Source organism: Taeniopygia guttata, chromosome 37 (assembly GCF_048771995.1).
Source record: "Taeniopygia guttata chromosome 37, bTaeGut7.mat, whole genome shotgun sequence".
NCBI classification, from domain to species: domain Eukaryota; kingdom Metazoa; phylum Chordata; class Aves; order Passeriformes; family Estrildidae; genus Taeniopygia; species Taeniopygia guttata.
This window is the reverse complement of record NC_133062.1, coordinates 492940-505983: the sequence shown is the minus strand read 5'-3', so window position 1 is coordinate 505983 and position 13044 is coordinate 492940. Positions and strand designations below refer to the sequence as shown.

At 48.5% G+C, this 13044-nt stretch overlaps 1 protein-coding gene across 1 annotated transcript in view; it reads left to right on the top strand.

The window, feature by feature from the left end:
* The first annotated feature begins 222 nt into the window (after nt 1-222).
* The window catches only part of LOC115491844 (DNA polymerase delta catalytic subunit), a 76800-nt gene continuing 63978 nt past the window's right edge, over nt 223-13044 (top strand). The window contains exons 1-4 of the mRNA XM_072921562.1: nt 223-347; nt 4715-4922; nt 6783-6890; nt 11006-11143. Of these exons, the coding sequence (XP_072777663.1) occupies nt 4721-4922; nt 6783-6890; nt 11006-11143 (448 nt within the window). The 5' untranslated portion in view covers nt 223-347; nt 4715-4720. The remainder of the gene's footprint in view (nt 348-4714; nt 4923-6782; nt 6891-11005; nt 11144-13044) is intronic.

The window sequence follows — 13044 nt, the reverse complement described above, 5'->3', positions numbered from 1 at the left end:
GGGATTTTATCCCAAATTTTGGATCGAGTTGGGGTGGGGCCACTTTCAATATGGCGGCGCCCATGGGGAACTTCCGGTTTTTGCCGTACACAATAAAGCGGCGCTCATACGGCACTTCCGGTTAACTCAAGATGGCTGCCCCCACTTTTCCGTACGGAAACATGGCGGCTCCCGCGCGGCAACTTCCGGTTTCCAATCTCAATATGGCGGCGTTCAGGCAGCGGAATGACCAATACGGAAAATGGCGGCGCCCACGAACCGGAAACAGCGTGTCACGTGGGTGAAAAGCAACCAATCAGAGCGCAGCTAAGGGGCGGGTCCGCCATTGGCGGGAGATCCTCAGCGCGGTGAGGGCGGTCGGGGGTCCCTGAGGGGGAAATTTGGGGGATTTTGGGGTTTTTTTGGGCGAATTTTGGGGTTTTTTTGGCATCTTTGGGAGGTTTGATGGGATCCCGAGGGGGTCCCCGCGGGGTTTTGGGGGGGTTTGAGGGAAAAGGAGGAAGGCGGAGGCGGCGCGGGAGGCGTGAGGGGACGGGGGAGCTCTGAGGGAGATTCGGGGTCCGTGAGGGGATTTTGGGGTCCCTGAGGGGATTTTGGGGTCCCTGAGGGGATTTTTGGGTTCCTGAGGGGACTTTTGGGTTCCTGAAGGGGTTTTGGGGCCTCTGAGGGAGATTCGGGGTCCGTGAGGGGATTTTGGGGTTCCGGAGGGAATTTTTGGGTCCCTGAAGGGATTTTTGGGTTCCTGAAGGGGTTTTGGGCTCTCTGAGGGAGATTCGGGGTCCGTGAGGGGATTTTGGGATTCCGGAGGGGATTTTTGGGTTCCTGAAGGGGTTTTGGGGTCTCTGAGGGAGATTCGGGGTCCGTGAGGGGATTTTGGGGTTCCGGAGGGGATTTTTGGGTCCCTGAGGGGATTTTGGGGCCTCTGAGGGAGATTCGGGGTCCGTGAGGGGATTTTGGGGTCCCTGAGGGAATTTTCGGGTCCCTGAGAGGATTTGGGGTCCCTGAAGGGATTTTGGTGTCCCTGAGGGAATTTTGGGGTTCCTGAAGGGATTTTGGTGTCCCTGAGGGGATTTTTGGGTTCCTGTAGGGGTTTTGGGGTCCCTGATGGGATTTTTGGGTTCCTGTAGGGGTTTTGGGGTCTCTGAGGGAGATTCGGGGTCCGTGAGGGGATTTTGGGGTTCCTGAAGGGGTTTTGGGGTCTCTGAGGGGATTTTTGGGTCCCTGAGGGGAATTTTGGGTTCCTGAAGGGGTTTTGGGGTCTCTGAGGGAGATTCGGGGGCCGTGAGGGGATTTTGGGGTTCCGGAGGGGAATTTTGGGGTCTCTGAGGGGATTTGGGGGTTCCTGAAGGGGTTTTGGGGTCTCTGAGAGGATTTGGGGGTCTCTGAGGGGACTTTGGGGTCCCTGAGGGGATTTTGGGTTCCTGAAGGGGTTTGGGGGTCCCTGAAGGGGTTTTGGGGTCTCTGAGGGAGATTCGGTGTCCGTGAGGGGATTTTGGGGTTCCGGAGGGAATTTTGGGGTCCCTGAGGGGATTTTTGGGTCCCTGAAGGGGTTTTGGGGTCCCTGAGGGGATTTTTGGGTCCCTGAGGGGATTTTTTGGGTCCCTGAAGGGGTTTTGGGGTCCCTGAGGGGATTTTTGGGTCCGTGAGGGGATTTTGGGGTCCCTGAGGGGATTTTTGGGTTCCTGAGGGGATTTTTAGGTTCCTAAAGGGGTTTTGGGGCCTCTGAGGGAGATTCGGGGTCCGTGAGGGGATTTTGGGGTCCCTGAGGGGATTTTGGGGTCCCTGAGGGGATTTTTGGGTTCCTGAAGGGGTTTTGGGGCCTCTGAGGGGATTTTTGGGGTCCCTGAGGGAATTTTTCGGTCCCTGAGAGGATTTGGGGGTCCCTGAAGGGATTTTTGGGGTCCCTGAGGGGATTTTTGGGTTCCTGAAGGGGTTTTGGGGTCTCTGAGGGAGATTCGGGGTCCGTGAAGGGATTTTGGGGTTCCGGAGGGAATTTTGGGGTCCCTGAGGAGATTTTTGGGTTCCTGAGGGGATTTTTGGGTTCCTGAAGGGGTTTTGGGGTCTCTGAGGGAGATTCGGGGTCCGTGAGGGGATTTTGGGGTTCCGGAGGGGATTTTGGGTTCCTGAAGGGGTTTTGGGGTCCCTGAGGGGATTTTCGGGTCTCTGAGGGAGATTCGGGGTCCGTGAGGGGATTTTGGGGTTCCGGAGGGAATTTTGGGGTCCCTGAGGGGACATTTGGGTTCCTGAAGGGGTTTTGGGGGTCTCTGAGGGAATTTTCGGGTCCGTGAGGGGATTTTGGGGTTCCGGAGAGAATTTTGGGGTCTCCGAGGGGATTTTTGGGTTCCTGAAGGGGTTTTGGGGTCCCTGAAGGGGTTTTGGGGTCTCTGAGGGAATTTTCGGTCCTTGAGGGGATTTTTGGGTTCCTGAGGGGATTTTTGTGTTCTTGAACGGGGTTTTAGGGTCTCTGAGGGAGATTCGGGGTCCGTGAGGGAATTTTTGGGTTCCTGAAGGGGTTTTTGGATTCCTGAGGGGATTTTTGGGTTCCTGAAGGGGTTTTGGGGTCCCTGAGGGGATTTTTGGGTTCCTGAGGGGATTTTTTGGTTCCTGAAGGGGTTTTGGGGCCTCTGAGGGAGATTCGGGGTCCGGGAGGGGATTTTGGGATTCCGGAGGGAATTTTGGGGTCCCTGAGGGGATTTTGGGTTCCTGAAGGGGTTTTGGGGTCTCTGAGGGAATTTTCGTGTCCCTGAGAGGATTTGGGGGTCCCTGAAAGGATTTTGGGGTCCCTGAGGGGACTTTGAGGTTCCTGAGGAAATTTTTGTGTTCCTGTAGGGGTTTTGGGGTCCCTGAGAGGATTTGGGGGTCCCTGAGGGGATTTTTGGGTTCCTGAAGGGGTTTTGGGGCCTCTGAGGGAGATTCGGGGTCCCTGAGGGGATTTTGGGGTTCCGGAGGGGATTTTTGGGTCCCTGAAGTGGTTTTGGGGTCCCTGAGGGGATTTTTGGGTTCCTGAAGGGGTTTTGGGGTCTCTGAGGGAATTTTCGGGTCCCTGAGGGGACTTTTGGGTCCCTGAGGGGATTTTTGGGTCCGTGAGGGGATTTTGGCGTTCCTGAGGGGATTTTTGGGTTCCTGAAGGGATTTTGGGGTCTCTGAGGGAGATTCGGGGTCCGTGAGGGGACTTTTGGGTTCCTGAGGGGATTTTTTGGTTCCTGAAGGGATTTTGGGGCCTCTGAGGGGATTTTTGGGTCCCTGAGGGGATTTTGGGGTCTCTGAGGGAATTTTTGGGTCCCTGACAGGATTTGGGGGTCCCTGAGGGGATTTTGGGTCCCTGAGGGGAATTTTGGGGTCCCTGAGGGGATTTTTGTGTTCCTGAAGGGGTTTTGGGGTCCGTGAGGGGATTTTGGGGTCCCTGAGGGGATTTTTGGGTTCCTGAAGGGGTTTTGGGGTCTCTGAGGGAGATTCGGGGTCCGTGAGGGGATTTTGGGGTTCCTGAGGGGATTTTGGGGTCCCTGAGGGGATTTTTATGTGCCTGAAGGGGTTTTGGGGTCCCTGAGGGGATTTTGGGGTCCCTCAGAGGATTTGGGGGTCCCTGAAGGGATTTTGGGGTCCCTGAGGGGATTTTTGTGTCCCTGAAGGGGTTTTGGGGTCTCTGAGGGAGATTCGGGGTCCGTGAGGGGATTTTGGGGTCCTTGAGGGGACTTTGAGGTTCCTGAGGAAATTTTTGTGTTCCTGAAGGGGTTTTGGGGTTCCGGAGGGAATTTTCAGGTCCCTGAGAGGATTTGGGGGTCCCTGAAGGGATTTTTGGGTTCCTGAAGGGGTTTTGGGGTCTCTGAGGGAATTTTCGGGTCCGTGAGGGGATTTTGGAGTTCCTGAGGAATTTTTTGGGTTCCTGAAGGGGTTTTGGGGCCTCTGAGGGAGATTCGGGGTCCGTGAGGGGATTTTGGGGTCCCTGAGGGGATTTTTGGGTTCCTGAGGGGATTTTTGGGTTCCTGAAGGGGTTTTGGGGTCTCTGAGGGAGATTCGGGGTCCGTGAGGGGATTTTGGGGTCTCTGAGGGGATTTTTGGGTTCCTGAGGGGATTTTTGGGTTCCTGAAGGGGTTTTGGGGTCTCTGAGGGGATTTTGGGGTCTCTGAGGGGACTTTTGGGTTCCTGAGGGGATTTTTGGGTTCCTGAAGGGGTTTTGGGGTCTCTGAGTGGATTTTGGGGTCCCAATTTTCCCCCAAACCCCCCAATTTCTCTCCCCACATTTCCTCAATCTATTCCCCCAATTCCCCCAAGTTTCCCTAATTTCTTTCCCCAATTTCTTTCCCCAAATTTCCTTAAATTTCCCCAATTTCTTTCCCCAAATTTCCCCAATTTCTTTCCTCAAATTTCCCCAATTTCCCCCAATTTCTCCTAATTTATTCCCCCAATTTTCCCCAAGTTTCCCTAATTTCTTTCCCCAATTTTCCCCAATTCATTTCCCCAATTTCTCCTAATTTATTCCCCCAAATTTCCCCAAGTTTCCCTAATTTCTTTCTCCAATTTCTTTCCCCAAATTTCCTTAAATTTCCCCAATTTCTTTCCCCAATTTCTTTCCCCAATTTTCCCCAATTTCTCTCCCCAAACCCCCCAATTCATTCCCCCAATTTTCCCCCAATTTCCCCCAACTTATCCTCCCGATTTCCCCCAATTTTCCCCAAATTTCCCTAAATTCCCCAATTTCTCTCCCACCCCCCAGGTGCCGATGGAGCCCCCCAAGCGCCCCTCGGGGGATTTGGGGGTCCCTCTGGGGGATTTGGGGGGTCCCAAGCGGCCGCGGGGGTCCCCGCGGGGCCCGTCCCGCTTCGAGCAGGAGCTGGCGCAGCTGCACCGGGACGAGGAGGAGGAGGAGGAGGAGGAGGAGGAAGAGCAGGGGCAGCCCCCCGACCCCCACAGACAGCCCAGCGGTGAGGGGAATTGGGGGGAATTTTGGGGGTTTTGGGTTTTTTTTCTTTTTATTGGGATTTTTTTGGGGATTTTTTGGGGATTTTTTTCATTTTATTGGGATTTTTTGGGGTTTTTTTTTCATTTTATTGGGATTTTTTGGGGGATTTTTTTCTCTTTTTTTTGAATTTTTTTAATTTTATTGGGAATTTTTTTTTTTTCATTTTAGGGGATTTTTTGGGGATTTTTTCATTGTATTGGGATTTTTTTTTTTTTTTAAATTTTATTGGGAATTTTTTTTCATTTTAGGGGATTTTTTGGGGGATTTTTTTCATTTTATTGGGATTTTTTGGGGGATTTTTTCCCTTTTATTGGGATTTTTTGGGGGGTTTTTTTTCATTTTATTGGGATTTTTTGGATTTTTTTTTTCATTTTAGTGGGAATTTTTTGGGGGATTTTTTTTCATTTTATTGGGATTTTTTGGGTTTTTTTTCCATTGGGATTTTTTTGGGGGATTTTTTTCCATTTTATTGGACATTTTAGGGGATTTTTTGGGGGAATTTTTGCATTCTATTGACAGTTCTAGGGGATTTTTTTGGGGATTTTTTTTCTCATTTTATTGGACATTTTAGAGAATTTTTGGTTATTTTTCATTTTATTGGGATTTCTTTGGGGGATTTTTTTCATTTTATTGGGATTTTTAGGGGATTTTTTTTGGGGATTTTTTCATTTTATTGGGATTTTTTGGGGATTTTTTGGGGATATTTTTCATTTTATTGGGATTTTTTGGGGATTTTTTTCATTTTATTGGGATTTTTTTTTCATTTTATTTGATATTTTAGGGGATTTTTTTTTCATTTTATTTGATATTTTAGGGGATTTTTTTTTCTTTTTATTGGGATTTTTTTTAGGTTTTTTTTTTCATTTTATTGGATATTTTGGAGGATTTTTTTTTTCATTTTATTGGGATTTTTTGGGGGGATTTTTTTCATTTTATTGGGATTTTTTTTCCATTTTATTGGATATTTTAGAGGATTTTTTTTTTTAATTTTATTGGGATTTTTTGGGGAATTTCTTAACTTTAAGTGAAAATTTTAGGGAATTTTTTTTTTTTTTTTCATTTTATTGGGTATTTTAGGGGATTTTTGGGATTTTTTTTTTTCATTTTATTGGGATTTTTTTTTATTTTATTTGATATTTTAGAGGATTTTTTTTCATTTTATTGGGATTTTTTTTGGCTTTTTTTTCATTTTATTGACAATTTTAGAGGATTTTTTTTTTTTTTAATTGGGATTTTTTTGGGGGATTTTCATTTTATTGGATATTTTTTGGAGATTTTTTTTTTTTTTTTCATTTTATTTGAAATTTATGGGGATTTTTTTTCATAGTAGGGGATTTTCTTGGGGGATTTTTTTCATTTTATTCGGAATGAATGGGGATTTCTTTCATTTAGGGGTTTTTCTTGAGGGATTTTTTTTCATTATATTAGGAATATTTTTTTACATTTTTTTCATTTTACTGGGACTTTTTTAGGGGAATTTTTGGGGGATTTTTTTCATTCTATTGGCAATTTCTGGGGATTTTTTTTCTCTGATTTTTATCTGCTTTTGTCTGATTTTGGCCATTTTTCTCTGTTTTTTTTCTCTGTTGTTTTTCTCTGTTGTTTTTCTCTGTTTTTGGCAGTTTTTCTCTGTTTTTTATTTGCTTTTATCTGATTTTGGCCGTTTTTCTCTGTTTCCTCTCTGGTTTTTTCCCTGATTTTTGTTCTTTTTCTCTGTTTTTTCTCCGACTTTGACCGTTTTTTCTCTGATTTTTTTTTGTTTTTCTCTAATTTTGACCATTTTTCTCTATTTTTTCCCCGATTTTGCCCATTTTCCCCCCAGGTTCCCTCTTTGTGGGGGATGTGCCCCCCAAGTGGCGCCGTCCGGCCCCTCCCCCGCAGCCCCCCGAGACTCTGACCTTCCTTCAGCTGGACATCGACCACTACGTGGGTGAGGAGCCCCAAAACCGCCCGGATTCACCCCAAAAACTGACCCCAAAAATCCCCAAAGTCCTGGACCCGGATTCCCCCCAAAAACCCCAAAATTTCCCTCAAAAACCCCCCGGATTCACCCCAAAACCCCAGACCCCAATTCACCCCAATTCACCCCAAAATTCCCCTCAAAAACCGCCCGGATTCACCCCAAAAACTGACCCCAAAAATCCCCAAACCCCCGGACCCCAAAAACCCCAAAATTCCCCTCAAAAACCCTCCGGATTCACCACAAAACCCCAGACCCGAAATCACCCCAAAAACCTCAAAATTCCCCTCAAAAACCGCCCGGATTCACCCCAAAAACTGACCCGAAAAATCCCCAAAACCCCCGGACCTGAAATCACCCCAAAAACCCCAAAATTCCCCTCAAAAATCCCCGGATTCACCCCAAAAACTGACCCGAAAAACCACCAAACCCCCCAAAATTCCCCTCAAAATCCCCCTGGATTCACCCCAAAAACTGACCCCGAAAATCCCCAAACCCCCGGACCCGAAATCACCCCAAAAACCCCAAAATTCCCGTCAAAAACCCCGAAGATTCACCCCAAAACCAGCCCCCAAAAATACCCAAACCCCCGGACCCCAAATCACCCCAAAAACCCCAAAATTCCCCTCAAAACCCTCCATATTCACCCCAAAAACTGCCCCAAAAATCCCCAAACCCCCGGACCCGAAATCACCCCAAAAACCCCAAAATTCCCCTCAAAAACCCCCTGGATTCACCCCAAAAACTGACCCCAAAAATCCCCAAATCCTCACACCAAAATATATCCCAAAAACCCCAAAATTCCCCTCAAAAACCCCCCGGATTCACCCCAAAAACCCCAAAATTCCCCTCAAAAACCCCCCGGATTCACCCCAAAAACCCCAAAATTCCCCTCAAAAACCCCCCGGATTCACCCCAAAAACTGACCCGAAATCACCCCAAAAACCCCAAAATTCCCCTCAAAAACCGCCCGGATTTACTCCAAAATCCGCCCCGAAAAATCCCCAAACCCCCGGACCTGAATTCACCCCAAAAACCCCAAAATTCCCCCCAAAAACTGCCCAGATTCACCCCAAAAACTGACCCGAAAAATCCCCAAACTCCCTGACCCGAATTCACCCCAAAAACCCCAAAATTCCCCCGGATTTACCCCAAAAACTGACCTGAAAAATCCCCAAAACCCCCGGACCTGAATTCGCCCCAAAAACCCCAAAATTCCCCCGGATTTGCCCCAAAAACTGACCCGAAAAACCCCCAAAACCTCAGACCCGAATTCACCCCAAAAACCCCAAAATTCCCCTCAAAAACCTCCAAATTCACCCCAAAAACTGACCCGAAAAATCCCCAAAATCCCAGACCTGAAATCACCCCAAAAACCCCAAAATTTCCTAAAAAAAACCCTGAATTCACCCCAAAAACTGACCCGAAAAATCCCCAAATTCCCGGACCGGAAATCACCCCAAAAACCCCAAAATTCCCCTCAAAAACCCCCAAAATTCCTCTCAAAAACCCCCCGGATTCACCCCAAAAACCCCAAAATTCCCCTTAAAAACCTGCTGAATTTACCCCAAAACCTGACCCGAAAAACCCTCAAACCCCCGGACCCGAAATCACCCCAAAAACCCCAAAATTTCCTAAAAACCCCCCAAATTCACCCCAAAAACTGACCCGAAAAACCCCCAAACTCCCAGACCCGAATTCACCCCAAAAACCCCAAAATTCCCCTCAAAAACCCCCCAAATTCACCCCAAAAACCCCGAAATTCCCCTCAAAAACCCGCTGAATTTACCCCAAAACCTGACCCGAAAAATCCCCAAACCCCCGGACCCGAAATCACCCCAAAAACCCCAAAATTCCCGTCAAAACCCCCCGGATTTACCCCAAAAACTGACCCAAAAATCCCCCAAACCCCCGGACCCCAAATCACCCCAAAAACCCCAAAATTCCCCTCAAAAACCGCCCGGATTCACCCCAAAAACTGACCTGAAAAATCCTCCAAACCCCCAGCCCCCAATTCACCCCCAAAATCCCCCGGATTCACCCCAAAAACTGACCCGAAAAACCCCCAAACCCCCGGACCCCAATTCACCCCAAAAACCCCAAAATTCCCCTTAAAAACCCCCCGGATTCACCCCAAAAACTGACCCCAAAAACCCCCAAACCCCCGGACCTGAATTCCCCCCAAAAACCCCCAAAACCCCCCGGATTCACCCCAAAAACTGACCCCAAAAACCCCCAAACCCCCGGACCTGAATTCCCCCCAAAAACCCCCAAAACCCCCCGGATTCACCCCAAAAACTGACCTGAAAAATCCCCAAAACCCCCAGACCTGAATTCACCCCAAAATTCCCCTCAAAAACCCCCAAATTCACCCCAAAAACCCAAAAATTCCCCTCAAAATCCCCCCGGATTCACCCCAAAAACCCCAAAATTCCCCCGGATTCACCCCAAAAACTGACCCAAAAAACCCCAAAACCCCCGGACATGAATTCATCCCAAAAACCCCAAAATTCCCCCAAATTCAGTCCAAAAATCACCTTGGAATCCCCCCAAATCCCCAAAATCCACCTCAAAGCCCCAAATTCCCGAATTTCCCCCCAAAATTCCCCAAATCTCCCCAAATTTCTTCCCAAATGCCCCAAATTTCCCCCAAATCCCTTCCAATCCCCCCAAATTTCCCAAACCCCCCAAAATTCCACCCAAATCCCCTCTGAGACCCCCAAAATCTCAAAAATGCCCCAAAATCCACCTTAAAACGCCAAAATTTTCTAATTTCCCCCAAAAATCCCCCAAATTCACCCCAAAAAGCCCCCCAAAATTCCCCTCTAATCACCCCAAATCCCCACCAAACCCCCCAAAATCCCCCAAATCTCTCAAAAATCCCCCGAATTTCCCCCAAATCCCTTTCAATCCCCCCAAAAAATGCCCCAAATCCCTCCCAAAACCCCAAAATTTTCTAATTTCCCCTAAAATCCCCCAAATTTTCCCCAAAAAAACCCCCAAAATTCCCTTCCCATCACCCCAAATTCCCCCCAAATCCCCTCTGAGACCCCCAAAATCCCAAAAAATCCCCAAAATCCCCCTCATAACCCCAAAATTTTCTAATTTCCATGAAAATCCCCAAATTTCCCCCAAAAAACCCCCCAAACCCCCCAAAAATTCCCTTCCAATCACCCCAATCTCCCTCAAATCCCCTCTGAGACCCCCAAAACTCCCAAAAAATGCCCCAAATCCCCCTCAAAACGCCAAAGTTTTCTAATTTCCCCCAAAAATCCCCCAAATTCACCCCAAAATCCCCCAAACCCCCCCAAATTTCCTCCCAAATCTCCTGAGACTGCCCCAAATGGCAAAAATTCCCAAAAAATCCCCAAAATCCCCCTCAAAACCCCAAAATTTTCTGATTTCCACCCAAAATCTTTACTAATGCCCCCAAATCCCTTTCAATCCCTCCAAAATCCCAAAAAATCCCCAAAATCCACATCAAAACCCCAAATTTTTAAAATTTCCCCCAAAATCCCCAAATTCACCCCAAAATCCCCCCCAAATCCCCCAAACTCCCCCAAAATTCCCCTCCAATCGCCCCAATCCCCCAAAATACCCTCTGAGACCCCCAAAAATCCCCAAAAATGCCCCAAATCCCCCTCAAAAGCCCAAAATTTTGTAATTTCCCCCCAAAATCCCCCGAATTCCCCCCAAATCCCCCAAATTTCCCCCAAAAATGCCCCAAATCCCCCTCAAGACCCCAAAATTTTCTAATTTCCCTCCAAATTCACCCCAAAATCCCCCAAATTTCCCCAGAAAATCCCCCAAATTCCCCCAAAATCCCAAAAAAACCCCAAAATCCACATCAAAAGCCCAAAATTTTCTAATTTCCCGGAAAATCCCCAAATTCACCCCAAAATCCCCCAAACCCCCCCAAAATTCCCCTCCCATCACCCCAATCCCCCCCAAATCCCCCCAAAATCCTCCGAATCTCCCAAAAATCCCTCGAATTTCCCCCAAATCCCTTTCAATCACCCCAAACCTCCCCCAAATCCCCCAAATCCCCCAAATTCCCCAAAATTTACCAAAATCTCCTTTTTTAGGGGTTCCCCCCCGTGGGTTCCCGGGCTGGCCCCACCCCTCCCCCATCCTGCGGATGTTCGGGGTGACGGGGGAGGGGCACAGCGTCTGTCTGCACCTGCACGGCTTCAGCCCCTACTTCTACGTCCTGGCGCCCCCAGGTGAGACCCAAAATCGCCAGAATTCACCCCAAAATCCCCGACCCCGAAAACCCCAAAATTCCTGCGAAAATCCCCCAAAAAACCCCGTCAAAATGGCTCAAAATCCCAAAAATCCACCCCAAAAATGGAAATTTGGGAGCACCTGCACGGCTTCAGCCCCTACTTCTACGTCCTGGCGCCCCCAGGTGAGACCCAAAATCCCCCGAATTCACCCCAAAATCCCCGACCCCAAAAACCCCCAAAAAACCCCATCAAAATTGCTCAAAATGGCTCAAAATTGCTCAAAATGGCTCAAAATTGCTCAAAATGGCTCAAAACGGCTCAAAATTGACCCCCAAAATTGAAATTTGGGAGCACCTGTGCAGCTTCAGCTGCTCCAGGTGAGACCCAAAATCCCCTGAATTCACCCCAAAATCCCCGACCCCGAAATCCCCCAAAAAACCCCAAAAATCCCCAAAAACCCCAAAAATCCCCGTCAAAATCCCTCAAAATGGCTCAAAATTGACCCCAAAAACCGAAATTTGGGAGCACCTACACGGCTTCAGCACCCCCAGGTGAGACCCCAAAATCGCCCAAATTCACCCCAAAATCCCCAACCCCAAAAACCCCAAAATTCCTGCGAAAAACCCCCAAAAATCCCTGTCAAAATCCCTAAAAATGCCAAAAATCCACCCCAAAAATGGACATTTGGGAGCACCTGCACGGCTTCAGCCCCTACTTCTACGTCCTGGCGCCCCCAGGTGAGACCCAAAATCCCCCGAATTCACCCCAAAATCCCTGACCCCAAAAAAACCCAAAAAACCCCCAAAAAAACCCGTCAAAATCGCTCAAAATCGCTCAAAATGGCTCAAAATCGACCCCAAAAATCGAAATTCAGGAGGTCCTGGGTGTGCTGGTCCCCCCAGGTGAGACCCCAAAATCCCCCGAATTCACCCCAAAATCCCCGACCCCAAAAACCCCAAAATTCCTGCGAAAAAAACCCAAAAATCCCCGTCAAAATGGCTCAAAATGGCTGAAAATGGCTCAAAATCGACCCCAAAAATGGGTATTTGGCACCACCTGCGTGGCTTCAGCACCCCCAGGTGAGACCCCAAAATCCCCCGAATTCACCCCAAAATCCCTGACCCCAAAAACCCCCAAAAAACCCCAAAAACCCCCAAAAATCCCCATCAAAATGGCTCAAAATACACCCCAAAAATGGAAATTTGGGAGCACCTGCACGGCTTCAGCCCCTACTTCTACGTCCTGGCGCCCCCAGGTGAGACCCAAAATCCCCCGAATTCACCCCAAAATCCCCGACCCCGAAATCCCCCAAAAACCCCAAAAAACCCCATCAAAATTGCTCAAAATGGCTCAAAATGGCTCAAAACGGCTCAAAATGGCTCAAAATCGACCCCAAAAATTGAAATTTGGAGCTCCTGTGCGGCTTCAGCGCCCCCAGGTGAGACCCCAAAATCCCCCAAATTCACCCCAAAATCCCTGACCCCAAAATCCCCCAGAAAACCCCAAAAATCCCCGTGAAAATCCCTAAAAATGCCAAAAATCCACCCCAAAAACCGAAATTTGGGAGCACCTGCACGGCTTCAGCCCCTACTTCTACGTCCTGGCGCCCCCAGGTGAGACCCAAAATCCCCGGAATTCACCCCAAAAACCCCGACCCCGAAATCCCCAAAAAAACCCCAAAAATCCCCGTCAAAATGGCTCAAAATGGCTCAAAATCCACCCCAAAAATCGAAATTCAGGAGGTCCTGGGTGTGCTGGCGCCCCCAGGTAAGACCCCAAAATCTCCGGAATTCAACCCAAAATCCTCGACCCCAAAAACCCCCAAAAAACCCCAAAAATCCCCGTCAAAATCCCTCAAAATGCCAAAAATCCACCCCAAAAACCGAAATTTGGGAGCA